The sequence below is a fragment of the Mchenga conophoros genome, linkage group LG16 (assembly GCF_057382185.1).
Source record: "Mchenga conophoros isolate Kocher_MC1m ecotype Shallow Benthic linkage group LG16, M_conophoros_male_GT1.1, whole genome shotgun sequence".
Lineage (NCBI taxonomy): Eukaryota > Metazoa > Chordata > Actinopteri > Cichliformes > Cichlidae > Mchenga > Mchenga conophoros.
In genome coordinates this window covers 7,055,546-7,071,032 of record NC_140541.1, presented here as the reverse complement: position 1 = coordinate 7,071,032, position 15,487 = coordinate 7,055,546, and the positions used below count along the sequence as shown (strand labels likewise).

Genomic DNA, 15,487 nt, shown 5'->3' with positions numbered 1-15,487 from the left:
CTGTTAATTTTGGACAGCAGTGGGATAAACCTCACACTGGGTGGCGGTTTAATACATTTTTTCAGCACAGTATGTGTGTCTCAGTGAGAGCTCGACCTGCTAATCATCCTAACTCAATAGCTTCTGAAACAAGAACAAGCCTTTCCTCAGCTAACTTCCATCCTTTTAAAAATGAAGGGGAAAATGAAGGAGAGAACAAAATGTTGAGACAATGTGGAAGGAAGTTTTGGTAAACTGAGGGGTTGAGTGCATGACAGGCAGGAATGATATTAATTTGAACGTCTGACAGTTGAACCCTAATCAAAGTCACAGTGAGGTTTGAGGGTGTGATGAGAGAATAGGAAGAAAAGTAGAACTAGAGAAAGAGAGTGTTACATCAACATAGAGAAGGAGACGGAAAGAAGACAATGCAGCAGCCGCTAGAGAAAGAGGGAGAACCTGGAGCCTGGCTGCTGATGTTGTGATTGATGAGGTCACTGAGAGGGCTTCCCCAAATCGCTGAGTGTCTCCACAGGGTCAGCCAGAGGTTGGGTAGAGGTCAAAGTGCAACCAAAGGGGAGACACAAACTATTAAAGTACTACATCAATTTTTAGATTGTAATACGCAGCATGAGAATGAAGTCTGAGTAAATCTGCTTCAGGTGCATTCATACACACTGGAATGCTAGTCACTGCTCTGTTTGAACGTGGATGCTTTGGTATTCCCTGTTAGATTCAGAAACTGAAAATCATGCACAAAAATATTACAGCGTTTCAACAAATGATACAAAAGAAAACATACATGCTAATTCCAACACACATGCAGTGCACAAAAAGCTTTGTGCAGCATTGTTCTGTTGTATTCCTGGGTGGGAGGGCCAGCAGTGAAGTAGCTACGAGTGAAGGTAACCATTTTCAACCAGGTTGGAGCCACTTGGTAAACACACACTATAATTACTGCTTATTAAAGGCTATAGGAGCCCATTAGTAGCATTGGCCCTGCCCCTCACTGCCTGCCTCCTCATTATAGAAGCCAGCACAGCTCGGTCTGCCTCATTACCACCTGCCTGTTAAATTCACACACGTGCATCCATGCAGGGACACATACTTGCACACACGCATGCAAAAACACTCAAGCGCACTGCAGGTGCAGCCAGAATGAAGTCACGCGTTGACTTGCTAACTGTCGTCAGGGTAAAGCAGCTGTATGTTCAATGTATCATGTAATATTAGTCCAGGTGGATTAACAAGCATCAACAACTAATAACTTGAGTTGCTTGCAACAAGACAAACATTTTGCTTTTATTTTTCACGCTTGCATTTCTATAACAGAAGTAATCTCTAGCCCTGTGGATGGGGGCACCATTATGCTAGAAAAGATCCCTCCTGCCAGGATAGAAAAGTTTTCTCTTGAATCGAGTTGCAGAGGCCCCTTCCTCTAAGATGAGCTCTGGATCCAAACCATGTTTTACTTTGCCTGTTAGTGTCTCCTTTTGTGCAACAACAAGATGAGTTCAATTCAAAATTGAGAAATTGACACTGACTTTACATTCAACATTAAAATAGCTTATTTTTGGCTTAAACTTAAAGTAGGAGCGTTTGATTTATGACTGAACTTGCTATAAATGGCACACATGTTTTATAACGACACACAAACAAAATCTGGTTCCCAATTGGTCCCTGAGTGTGCCCCATTTTGACCCCATCTCTATTAAAAAAACAGTAACGTCACATTCCAGACCATGCAACCCTATGTCGTTCACTGTGTCCCAAACAAAAGCCTCATCTCTGTCAGCAGGAACTGAACTGGGTGCAGCTGCCACTGTCGTTTCTTCACTTTATTGGCAAAGCCAATCTTCTCAACAACACTGATTTACTGGGGAATACATGCACTATTTTCTTCCTCAATAGACCCTCTTCCATCCCTCTCTGCCCTCCCTGTGCCCCCTGTTAGGGTAACAATTTCTTAGTTGTGCCTGTTTGACTCTGGCATGGCAGCAGAGGCAGGGAGAGGCTGCCAGCACACTCTCCTCCTCTTTGATTCTTTTTTCCCTCTTATTCTTTCACTCTGTCCTCTTTTGAGCTACAGTAGGTCAGTGAACGACTCCATGGCAGCCCTGGCAGTTTCATACTTGTATCTGTCTTTGTCGTCTTTGTTGTTCTTTCTTGTTTTTTTCTTTCCAGGTGGATGCCAGGCAGGCAAGGGCGCCAGGGAAGCAGATGGCTGCAAGAAAGAAATAGGAAGCAAAAGTGCCAAAGAAAAAGCAATTAAAACAATTAATTGGAGAAATCCTGTGGAAATTGCTAAAGACTATATGGGACAAAGCAACAGGTCCTCATGTTCAAAATATCAAAAGTGATCTAAAATTACATTTATGCCAAAATGATTAGCAAACATTAATCTGGGGCACATTCTTGTAGCTGTCAACACTGTTTGCCTTCATGTTCTCATCTTTAAAATTGCCAATATTTACTTCATCCTCTAGCATGGAATTCAAAGGACACATAACAATATCTTGGCTACCTTGATTTTGATTTTTCCTTTTGTTTTTTTTAGTTTATCAGTGGTGTCTTTTATTTCACGGTTATTGCTACAGTCACACTTGGCAAAACGGTGAACTTGCAGTCGTGTTGCCTTCAAAATGATTGTTTCAAAGCTGGTGACTGGGACTGGGACCACTCTTATTCAGTTGCTACCTTCAAAGCAACTTTGGTGCATCACGACAGTGATAAAACAGCAATAAGACGGGGTCAGTCTGACCTCGGTTTGTGATTGAACGGGGTCAGGTTGGTAACTACACGCTGTGATCAGTTGTTAAAAATTGCAAATCTGTCGCAACAGACAACAACATAGATAGAAATTCACATTAGCTACTTTCGTTCAGAGTCACTTAGAGACTGAACGACAGAAATTTGAAACTGACGTGAAACTGAAATTTCACAAATAGTGACGTAGTTACTGCAGGATGACGATTCAACTGAAAAATGCTTGTCAACCCTGCTTTCATAAAGCAATAATACCAGAACACAACCAGTTGAGTCGAATCAATCAAAAGTTGACACTCAGAGATTGAGGGTGTTGCACACTCAGCCTCTGGGCCATCAGTAGTTCAGTAGATTGTAAGTAGTTGGCTGCTGCAACTACTTACAATCCTTCACCAAAGGTAAAAAAAAAATCAAATGCAATCAATGGACAAACCACCAATTTTCCCAGTCGCAAGGAGGGTGTCATCCTGTACTTACTACATTATGGTTGAACCACAAAGTGCACGCAGAAGGAGGAAGTGGTAAAGGCGGGTAAAAATGAAAAAAACTGACCTGAAGATATGCTGAACGTTCAACTCTAGTGTTTTTCCTGTGTTAATGATAGTGAGATTTCTTTTTCTTTAACTTTGATGCTCCGTAGTTTCCACAAATCAGAAATTTCAAATTAGCAAGACAGTGCTGCTAGGAAAAAGCCACTCAAATGTGCATTCACATGAATGTGTATTGCTGAAACCAGGCTTCAAGTAACTGCAACCAATGCAAAGTTCATTTTAAAAACTGCACTTAACAGTAGCCTGATCAGGCTTGGTACTCTAGTGCGGTTTAACATCTCCTGAATTACTGACTTTTTTTCTTTCTCATGCTTGTTTCTGGGGCTTTTAGGGCATATTTGTAGAAATGTACCAATAGGTGTACACACTGTCCATGTTAAACCTGCATAAAACACCTGCAAGCATCTCTAAGCATGCATGTATAACATACACAATGGATTACATTTTTAGGTTAATAAGTTTTACTAACTTTAATAGTGAAGTCTTTGTAAAGAGAGTGCAGACAGACAACGCAGGTGAATTAAGAGAGTGCAAATCTGCCTTTCACTCTGACACAGAGTTAAGAATCATCAACCTGAAGCACCTGTTAGCCTCACATTTAATTAGAAAAGAAAAGAGTTAGCTCTCTTCACCTGCATTGAACAAACCTTAAATTCTTCCCATGAGGGTAGCTGTTATAGAGGTGGCTGATAAAAGGAGCATGTGTGGCATTCAAGATATAAGCATATGTGTGTTTGTGTGTGTCCACTCCAGAGTGCTCCAAACTTTGAGGACAGCCCCTCCAGAAAACACAGGCCCGGCTCTCCAATCTCAAAGGACGAGCTTCATTCACCGCCTGGCAACGGAGCTGAGAAATGGAGAAGAGATGGGCAGAACGGGATGGGTGGGCAGTAAATTATCAGCTTTTAGTGGGGAAGACACGATATTTATTTATAGCATTCAGCCAGGGCACTTGGTGAGGGGTGAAATGGAATGGGGGGAGGGTGTGCGCCTTTTGCGAGGGGCATCTTAGGTGGTCAGCATTGACCTGCACTAACCTCTTGTATCCTGTCTTATTCTCCCACCCTTCACACTTGTCTTGTACCCAAAGATCCCGAGACCTCCCTGGCAATTAGGGAACGAGTCGCACCTACTCCCTGCCCCCAAAGGCAGTAAATTTTCCTCCTTCTCCTGGCCTTGTGACACACACACTCACACAACCTCAGAATTGAGGCTTTAAGACACAATTCAGCCCAAGCCCTACTTGCTTTATCCCCCACTTTACATTTTATCACCACCCCTTGTTTTGTTTTGCTGTCTCAATCCATCAATCTTCCCATTAGCCCTCCATCTTACGGAAACCGCGGGGAACGCCCCCTTTACACCAGCCCTTCAAATCTGTCATTCTCCCTGCACCTCCCTCAAGCTCCTCCACTTGCTGCTCACTCCGCCTCTCCCTCCATCCTCTTTAGTCCTACCTGTTGCATTCAAATGATCGTGCTACACCATTATGTCTTGTTGCCTTCACCGCCAGCTTGAGGTTGACACAAGGCTGTGCTGGAGCAAGGGTGGAAAGGATGGAACGAGATGGAGAGGGCAAAGGACTGGAGATGCTGTGGGTGGACGGTGGTGGTGGGGGGTAGCAGCACTTTGGGTGGCATGTTTCCTGCAAGGGTGGGACACAATGCCCCCAGTGTTCAGGCAGGCCCACAGGAGCTTGTTTTACAACAGGGGAGGGGCAGCCATCAATGGCCAGATGATGTGAACCACCCTGAGCCGATTCACAGTGACAAACAGCCCCCTCCGTGCAACCCCCCCTCCCCCCCCCCTCTTTCTGCTTTCTCCCATCGCCTCTCTCCTTCACTCCACACATTATGTTCTGTTGGACCAAAACCAGGACAGCAGAGAGCATGCACCAGCACCGCAGCAGCTCAATGGACTGGAAGTGAGAGGACACACGCCCACACATACACACTCACATGCACAAATGCTCAGAATTTCTCACATACATAATGGGCATCCATGCATAGACTCACGGGCACGGACAAACACACACAAACACACAGGAACAGACCCTTTCTGTCCTTCTCCTCCTAATGACACCTCAAGCATCTCGCTCAAACATGAATTGGTATTAGTTTAATTAAATCAGCGTGGCCCTTATTTGTGTTGCTCTCTTCATTCTCAAAAAAGGCAAAATGGCTTGATGACAGCATAATTGCTGAAGAATTGAAGGAGAGCTAGTATGGTAAGCTGCCAAGTGGGTCCAAATCACCCCCACCTCTCTGCGTTTCTACCCCATAGGTCTCCTTGAAGACCTGTCCATTCTCTAGGCCCTCCAGGTTTGTTAACGTCGCCTCAGTACACAACACGACTCTTAATGAATAATGAGTGTGGAAAAACTCTTTTAACCTATAAGGGAGAAATTATGTTTTGGTATCTTCTACAGCAGCTCATATGTCTACACCAAAAAACTCGTCTTCCAGATATACAAACTAATTGGGATATTCTGTGATGATGAAGTGACTCCCATTCGGTCATTGAAATTTAGGTCACTTTGATGTTAATACCTAACAAAGAGTCGCAGTTTACCATGCTTATTAAAGTTTACTTTAAAAAGTTCCTGTGGTGGAACCAAGGCTTATGTAGGCGTGCTCATCAAGCTTTACTACCTTCTTCAGGCTGTGTTCATACGCGGTGTAGCAAAATATCAGAGAAACAAATCATGTACCCATCATGAATATGTCTCCATCAATATTCATGTTGGTGAATACATCTTAACTTCATCATCTGTAAAAGTCCACAGCTCAACAATTGAGTGCCCTGTCAAATTTTCACCACACATATATATTTTTTGAGTCAGGTATGGCCAACACTGGTCGACTTCAACATAACCACTAGAGAAAGAAACAACAGTGTTGAGTGCATGTCTGTGTGTGTGCTGGGGGTGTGCCAGCTGGTTAGTAGTGAGGTAGCAATAAAGTACTCCACCCCCTTGTTAGGGATGATGAGCTTGTGTGTGTGTGATGGGATCAGGAGGCTGGTAGGGAGAATGAAGGAATGCAGCCCAGCCCTCTCAGTCTCTACATATGATGCTAATTGCAACAGAACGGGGATGGCCTGGTCTGCTTGTGTACACTATTGTTATTCCTCAGCCTATTGTCTCCTGCCTTCTGACAATCGCCATCTGAATGAGAGCCTGTTAAGCTTGGCAGATCCCCGTCATTAGACCCCTTTACACCCATTGTGATGCGGCACGGAGGATACTGTAGGGCTATCAGTGGCTTTCAGCAGGACTGAGGACAAATCCACAATAACCACAGATACATTCTTTGTTTCTTTTTGTTTCAGTTGTCCATTCACACCAAATCTTCAAATAACTTGATCTAAAACTTTTTGATCTTGCTTAAGGAAGATGTCGCTTTTATGGAATCTGAATTTCCTTCTCTTCTCCTAGCAAGCAACTGAAAGTCCATTGAGAGCATTCATGGGCTGTTTCTGTGGTTAAAAATGACATATTTCTGAAAAATGTGGAAATATTAATAAAATATGGATAAAACCACAGGATTTCCAGAAATGTGCGCATTCATATATTTACATATACGAGTTGTTTTCAGTTAGATACACTTATTCCAGCTGCACACTATGGTACTGTTCGCATTATTGCTTTGTACAATGACCTATTTTTGTTATTGAGCCTACCTGTAAAAAGTTATAAATATGATGGATAAAAGATTAATATTAATAACATGAGTTAGTATAAATGATGGTCCTTCATATGTTACTTTGTCTTCAGTATCTTTTATCTTGTGCTCTTCTTGCTCAGTTGCTTCAAGGGTCCTGAGATGATTTGCATCATTGAGATGCATTTATGTTTAGACTATTATATGGAACACTTGTGCAAATTTAAAATGCTCTAATCGCTTTAAAATATGCTTTAATCAGTCTTAGAATAATCTCACCGGCTTTTCCACCCATAAACAATTGACAGCTTCACTCCAGTGAACGTGACACTTTTTTTTGTCCTCTCAAGTTTGGCGATGGATGCACGATGGACACAAATAGCCAGCTGGCCTGCTTTGAGCATAGTGCGACACAGTCTAGTCTCTGGCTCCCTAAAACAAGCATCTGGAGGCTCGGGCAGTGAATACAAGTGTGAATATATTCATCCCCATGCTGCTTTGTTAAATCTCTGGGCGTAAAGCTGTTGTACCCCCGTGCCCTCCTGGGTGACCCCGGAGGATCAGAGACCAGGTTGTCGAAACATTTGTAACATTTGGCCAAAGCAAATCTCAGGCTGCCTGTTGAATTGAAGCTCACACCAAAGAGTAGAGAAAAAAATCCCCCTGGAACCCTCAAAACACTCCCTATGCTGGTCCAGGACCCCCTTCTTGTTACTTATCCCTCACGCACACACACTAACACGCCGAGCACGGAGGCTCAACCCCTCACAACCTCCAGCAAATCCCCTTTATCTTTTCCCAGCCAGATGGGGCCGCTGGAAGAATAGCTGAAGCCCAATGAGTTCCATTCAATTTGTCATGCCGTCTAAAGGAGCTTGTAAGCTTCCCATTTGCAGTTATGTTATAGTAACCATGGGAGGCTCTGCAGTGTTAGGACTTAATTACCTCCTAATAGCTGTTGTAGAGATAAAGCCCCCGGCCAGCAAAACCCAGCGCTGTCCAGCCCCTGAGACACACTGGCCTGAAGACTCCTTCGGCAGCCAAGGTACACACGATTTAGTATATGTTACTGATGTGACCTTTCGCCCTCATGTGTCTCTACACATCTGTACAGAGGTGCAGTAGCACTTTGGTGACTTCCTGATGACTTTCTCGTGTATTTGTTTGCATTTTCAGCACCTACACCACCTAGTGTGAGTCTGGGTTAGCATTTATTTATTTAAGACCAAGAAGACTAAAAACATCAGCACTTAAATAATAATATAATAAAGCCCCTCACAACATGCTAGCATGGCTGCAGACTCTTTTTTGTAAACAAAGTGATACAGTGAAAAGGATGATTGCAGAATTAATCAAAGGCTGTAGCTAGACGAACATTATGCACTGATAATCATCTGCAAATGTTGTTGCAAATCGTCTTAAACAGGCTAAAGAACATGCTACAGGTTTTCTTCTTTAAGATCATGGTCTTAAACAACTTGTTGATGAGTTTTTCTGTATCTCTTTTAAACACACTGCACTTATTTTTAGACAATGGGAAGCACACATACAATATTTTTCTTACAGTATTTGATTTAAGAATCGCAATACTCCTAAATGCATGAATATTATCTATGAGAAGGAAAAAATTAGAACTGAAACGAACCAAAAATAAAGCAGGAGCGTGCTATCTTCTGGATCATTAGAAATATGCAAGATAGTAAGAAAATAGAGTTAGTTTAGTATAGAGGCTTTGAACTGATCACTCCCTGCAGTGTGGCACACAAAGAAATTGGGGAGCGGTGAATGAGTTTTGCAGTGTGAGCCCACAGGTGGATGCTAGGCTAGTAGCGGGGTACAAGGGGGGCACAGGATTTGCTCCATGTTTTTCCAGAGTTTATGATTCAATTTTATGACATAATGAGATTACGTACTTATAATACATGTTGGGGAAAAAAACCCTTTTCTAACAGCTGCCTCTGGTTTTCCTACAACATCAGATTTAAACTCTCTAGACCTTGCTTATAATCCCACCATTCCCTTTTCAATATATGATAACTCTTATGTTTTATAATTGCCTCCTGCCTCCTAGAATTATTACTGGCACTGCAAAAACAGCAGGGCTTGAACCTCCTCATTGTGAAGTCCTTCTTGTTCATTTCTAGTAACAACCTTCTGAATTAAAGTTGTCTGAAAAGGAGCAGAGCAGGTAGCCCTGTATAGCATTTTTAGGGTCAATATTTATGTTAATTTATGCAAATCTCACAAACGAACACCTGCTCGTGAACAGGTGCCATGCATCAGGCTGAAATAAGCATAATGACGAGTTCGTGGCTTTAAGAGAGTTTGCTGAATCTGACTTGGAACACTCAAACGGACAAGAGTAAGAGGTTCAACGTGATGACTGACATTTTTATAGCCAAACAGTCCTGCACTGGTTAACTCTACACTTCTTTAATCTAAATCACTGCCTGTTTGACGTGGTGAATAAAAGTTGACAAAACTGGGGATAACAGAAAAAGACCAGTGACTACCTGCAAACAATTTGTCACCACATACTAAAAGAGTTAAATACTTTTTGATGGTCCTCAGTAAGAGGAGCTGGAGTTTAGATGAAGCCAGACAGCTAGAAGAGGTAAGAGGTGGAGTTTGTATAACAGGCACAATCTCACTGGCACTCGTCTGGTGTGTGGAGACTTTATATCTTTTCCAGTTTTGACTTTTCCCGAGTATAACTAAAGTTAAAATTGGGGTGCAGGCACTTTCTCATGTTTTTGCTTCACCCTAATTTATTGGCATTAACTAGGCCACTAGATGTACAGTAAAGCGCTAATGCACGAGACATGCATGCAAATCTGAGCGGGAGACAAAGTGCACTTGCAGAAACACGCTCACAGTAACGGCAGTGGCTGGCGGCATCTCACGTTCTTCACTACAGAATTTAACAAAAGCGAGAATTTTGCTTCATTTCGTTCCAGGATTTCAGAGAGAAAGGGATCGAGGGGGACAGCCAGGACATTATTCATGTCTTTCAGTTCATTTGGCTCTGCTGGTCAGCTCCCAAGACAGAAAGAGAAACCTTCTCTCATGTTTTTCCACCCTCCTCTATTTTCTGCCGTTTTTGTTCCCTTCCTTTTTTTTTATTTTGGAGGCAGATTAGCAGGATTAAGTATGGCTCACATATGCTCCTCCTCACTATTGGTATTCACCACTGCACTGGGCCTAACGCCACCCAGACTGATGGACAGAAACAGAGATAGAATTAAAAAGATGGGGACGATGCTGATGAAGACCAGAGATGGATAGGAGTCAAAGTTGCAAGATGAGTGAACATGTTACCAACACCACTGTTCACATACCTTGTTTTTAGGTTTCAGTTGCAGCTGTTTTCCCTCAATTTGGCTGTCAAATAATTTGAAAACTGAATAGAGCATCCAAGGAACTCTCTTTACTATTTGAACATGACTGTTTTGCCCCTGTTCAAAAACCTGAGATCATAAATGAAGGGTTTCCCCAGTTTTGGTAAGAAAAAGACTTAACTGCCACTCACAAAGCCCTTTGAGATGAACTGGAGTGCAGACTGCAAAACAGACCTTATCACAGCATCAGCGTTACCAAAGCACTTGTGGCTGAATGAGCGCAAATCCTCAGCCAGGTTTAGAAATCTGGTGCAAAGAATGAAACCAGAAGAGCGGAGGCTGCTAAAGAAACAGATTTATTCCCATGGTCTGGAAATCACATGGGTGCAATGCTGTTGTCTGTTTTTTTTTTTTTTTTAAATAAAATAATAATCTGCCAATAATCTGTCTGCTTGGTCATTATTAATCAGGTTTGGTATTTATTTATTCACAAATACTCTCTTTCCTGTTGAGTGCTGTTTTCTGGCAATATAGAAAATACTTGTAAATAATTTTGAGGTAAATTAACTGCAAACATGTGGATTGGGGGGCAGTTTCCAGCTGCTGCAATATAAAACACACACAGAGAGCTGTATAGGTTTTCTCTGAATCTTAGGAAACTTAGGAATTGGCCCGAAACTTATTTTTTTCCCTGTTGAAATATCAGCCTTTCTCACTGACATACCAAAAATCAATTTCTGTTAATGCATTAAGAAAAATATGTTATGCACAAAAAGTTATTTAAAAACAAAAAATAACCTCTATATAAATAAGTAAAATAAATAAATACATAATTGAAATTATGACAACCTTCCAGAATGTTTCAAGCTGTCGTTACATTCTTGCTGGGAGGTCAAATTCGTGGTAGAGAGTGAAATGAGGATGCTAGAGGTAAAAAGAAAACCCTGCGGAAGAGGAGAGCATGTGTCTCATTGTGAATCCACTTGCAACACTGAGACTGTGGGAATGTTTAATGAAGCAGGGGGGTGGCAAGGATACAAACCTCCTTATTTAAAATGCCACTTCATTAGCATAATCTTATTTAACGGGAGCAGGCCTAAACACGCGAACGCAATGGAGGAGCCAAACTAGCAAATATAGGATCAGGAAGAGGGAGGAGAAAAACGGGGGCGGTGGGTGGGTTCGTGTGCGTGCGTGTGCGCGTGTGTATGGCACGCTAAAGCACACTCACCCGCTAATGACCTTGATTTTTTGACACCTGAAGGGCTCCTAACTGAAAGATGACGGTTGGAATGCCAAATTTTCCGACTGGCCGTCAAATCGAACATGACTCCGCACAAACTTAGTTCCGGTCAACTAGCTTCCTAAATCAGTGCGCAAGGCGCTAAAACGGAGGGTAACTATGGCAACAGTCTTCCGTTTACGAAAACTTAGCTGAAATAAGGAAGAGATCAATTTAAAAAAAAAAAAATTAAAACTTTTTTTTTTCATTTTCTCATTGCCCTATTCTGAAGTTGTTTGTGCTTTTTCTTTCTAGCTTTGCTAGTTTGCTTGTTTTTTTTCCCTTGGTGCTATTTCTTTTCTAAATGAATAACACACACACACACACACACACACACACACACACACACACACACACACACATATATATATATATATATATATATATATATATATATATATATATATATATATATATATATATATGATGAATGAGAAAGATTGAAAAATAATACTAGAAAAACTAATAATTATTTTATGTATGTTTCGCCTGGTGCAAAGTATCTATAGGCCTAGGTTACAAATGTTAACCCCATCAGAGGTGTTCCTCAGCCCGCCTTTTATTTAACCAATAACTCACCCTTATGAAAACAGATAAACTTGTAGAGGCAATTAGGGCTCTTTGCGTCCGACTGCACAACACTTGTCATATTGTGGCACAATGCATGCTGTCAGTTTCAGTTAGGTCCGAGTGCAGACCACCGGTTTAGGCCCTTATGTCACGGCTCAGATAACCGCCAGCGGCAGGCCACGCAGTTGTGGCTCACTGCAGTCTAATTGAAATATTGCGGATCATAACGGTTAAAGACAATTTTACACACTTCATTAATTAACGTTAAAGATGCACTTCAACGGCAGCTGCTGGCCGACAGCGGGTACAAACGGAAAACACCGTACTAGCTCCAACACTGCAAGCAGGAAACATATTGCACTGCTTATTAGGCTTCGATTGGTAATCTGTGTTCAGCCGAAGGGACGACACTGACTCTCCTTTTTTTATTGTTTATTATTAATATATATATATATATATAAAAAAACGAATTCATCATCAAAACAAACTGAAATCTCATTTAGGCTACTTCCTTAAAAAAAGATACATGGAATTCAAGCACATTTTAAATTAAATTTAATCGCAATAATAAAAAAAAGGTTTCATATACGTTAGGCCAATTATTATTATTATTTTTTTAAGTTTGATTTACTGTATTGCTTTTCCCTAATTATTTTTCACTTATAAAGGGAAAGAAATGCGTCTTATTCCATGGCTTATTGTAATAAAAATCTATCCATACACACGGGCCAATATTTTCACAAGAAGGGCCCATATGTAGGACGGAGTGTGTCTGATTTCACTTAATAGTGATGCTGGGTGTTGGTAATTACATCAGGCTGGAGGTCCCTCCGTCAGCCTCCTCTCCCTCTCTCCTCCCTCTGCGCGGAGCTGATTGGTCGCTGGGAGGCAGCTTGGACAGAAACTGCGTTGTCCTGGTGACCCGGCCTCTGTGCACCCCAGCCCACTATAAAACCCCGCATATGCACGCAGGCGTGCCAAATGGGCTGTCAGATGCGACTTGGAGTAACAAGTGGATTTGACGTTTAGGTTTTTCTCTTCATCGCGCCTGCAAACACTCTCGGTAGGTGTTTTATTATTTATTTTCTGTTAGGTTATCCTGATAATTAGTGTCAGTATACACAGATTGTGTTTCTGCTTTAATTATTCTCAGAAAAAAAAATATCCAGAAATAAAATAGGACGCTGATTACTGGCTGCTGCATATAAAAGATGGGGAACTCAACAAATAACTTTTATATGGTTTTCTTTCTTTTTCCATTCTGTGATTGTGTTATATCAAAGTTAAATCACAAAGTTTCCTCTGTGTTAACATATTTTATGAGGCCTACATTGATTTAAAAATATATTTTTTAAAATGAGCAGATTCTCATTATCAGAATCGAAATGGGTAAGATGAGCTTGGTTTGGTCGACATGTGGATTTGAACTTTCAGTAAAGTAACTCAGAAGTTTACTTTTTTGTTGTTTTTCTCAGATTAGCGTGTGAGACCCGGATCATGGACTCAGATACAAGCCGCGTGTCAAGCAGACCGTCCTCTCCCGAGGTGGACGACATCTTCATGTCTACTTTGAAGAAGTCTGTGCACGGCTTCTCCGGCGCTGTGTCCTCTACGCAGAGTGACTCTCCGTCAGAGATCCCCGGTCTGCGTGGCCTCTCCGCCCTCGACGAGGACTCTCTGTCGCTCCGGATGGCATCCAAGAAAGACCGTAAACTCCTCTCGGAGAACGAGCTGCAGGCGATCCGCCTCAAGATCAACAGCCGCGAGAGGAAAAGAATGCACGACCTCAACGTGGCCATGGACGGGCTGCGGGAGGTCATGCCCTACGCGCACGGACCGTCGGTGCGTAAACTCTCCAAAATCGCAACGTTGCTGCTGGCGAGAAACTACATCCTGATGCTGAGCAACTCTCTGGAAGAGATGAAGCGGCTTGTAAGTGAAATCTACGGCAGTAGCGGACATCACAGCGGCTTCCACCCGTCAGCATGTGGGACTATGACACACGCGGGGCCCGTGCCGGGACACCCGGCGGCTTCTCACGCATCGCACCCCGGGGTACATCACCCTCTCCTCCCGTCGGCGGCTGTCTCCACTGCCTCTCTTTCCGCGCCCGGTATCTCCGCCGTCACTTCAGTCAGACCCCACCACGGACTTCTCAAAGCGCCCACTGCCAGTGCGGGGCCCTTGGGCAGCAGTTTCCAGCACTGGGGCGTTGGCACCGGCATGCCCTGTCCGTGCAGCATGTGCCAAGTCCCGCCTCCGCATGTGTCCAGCATGAGCACCGTCACCATGCCGAGGCTCACCAGCGACTCTAAGTGACTCCAAGCAAAGCTGAACTTTTCTCCGGGGGGTGTTAAAGACTTATCTCCCAACTTTATCGTGGTTTTATTTATCTTTGTTGCCGAATCCGTTGCGTCAACGGAGGCATTTAAGACCAATGCATTGGTTTTCCTCACTGGGACTTCGGTGTTTTTGAAACTAACTCGGTGTTTCATAGTAATTAACCTCTGTTTTAACCGGTCTTTTCTTCACAGAGCTCCTGCAACACACACAAACGTTTTCTTGCGACTGGGAATCGGTCATGGCCCACATACGTGTTTCCATGCAGTTTGTTGAAGATCACATTTATTCCAAAAATACTTTCCCGTTCTGTGGTACCGCAGGAAAAAAAAAGTCCCCAAAAGTTGAATCAAACCACAAATATAGGATGTAAATATCTAGATGGGCTGTTCTGTTTAAATAGTCGGAGATATATATTAGAGTCTTGTAAATGTCCAGGAAGACTCCGCCACCCCACCTCCTCACATCTTGCACCTGCTATAATTATTCTGTCCGCCTCATTCAATGCTCCTCTCCCTATTTTCTCCTCGGTAGGCTGTTATTCACTGTCAGACGCACACAGCGACCACTTCTTTATTTTTTTAATTACAAAAAAAATAAAAATAAAAATTTGAAAATGATATTTATTTACTTATTTTGGAGGGGACGTTCAGACGAATCTCTGATTATGTTGGGGTTTGAAATGTAAAATAAAGATGAATATTGAAATGAGAAAAACATTTTGTGGTGGTTTTGTTTTTATTTGTTTTTCTTTTTTGTGGATAAATACATTTAAAGGAGACTAAAAGCAGCGTTTATAGCTTGTAGCAGGAGGGCAGTACTGAACAGGGTTATTCAGTATTATTACATAATAACCAGCGAAATTACACATCATAAGCACAACTTGTTTTGTTTTCGTTTTAAATTGTAGTGTTTAGATCTTCAAGGCCAATTAAACGTTTATCATGGGAACAAAAAGTTTTCCGCCTCAGCTAAAACACCTTAGCACTCTTTAAGAAA

At 42.3% G+C, this 15,487-nt stretch overlaps 1 protein-coding gene across 1 annotated transcript; it reads left to right on the top strand.

Annotated features, from left to right (window-relative positions):
- Window positions 1-13,136: 13,136 nt before the first annotated feature.
- olig2 (oligodendrocyte lineage transcription factor 2) lies at window positions 13,137-15,205 on the top strand. The gene is made up of 2 exons (XM_085250160.1): window positions 13,137-13,211; window positions 13,624-15,205. The coding sequence occupies exon 2, from the start codon at window positions 13,646-13,648 to the stop codon at window positions 14,465-14,467; it is 822 nt and encodes a 273-aa protein (XP_085106286.1). The 5' UTR covers window positions 13,137-13,211; window positions 13,624-13,645; the 3' UTR covers window positions 14,468-15,205.
- The last annotated feature ends 282 nt before the right edge of the window (window positions 15,206-15,487 follow it).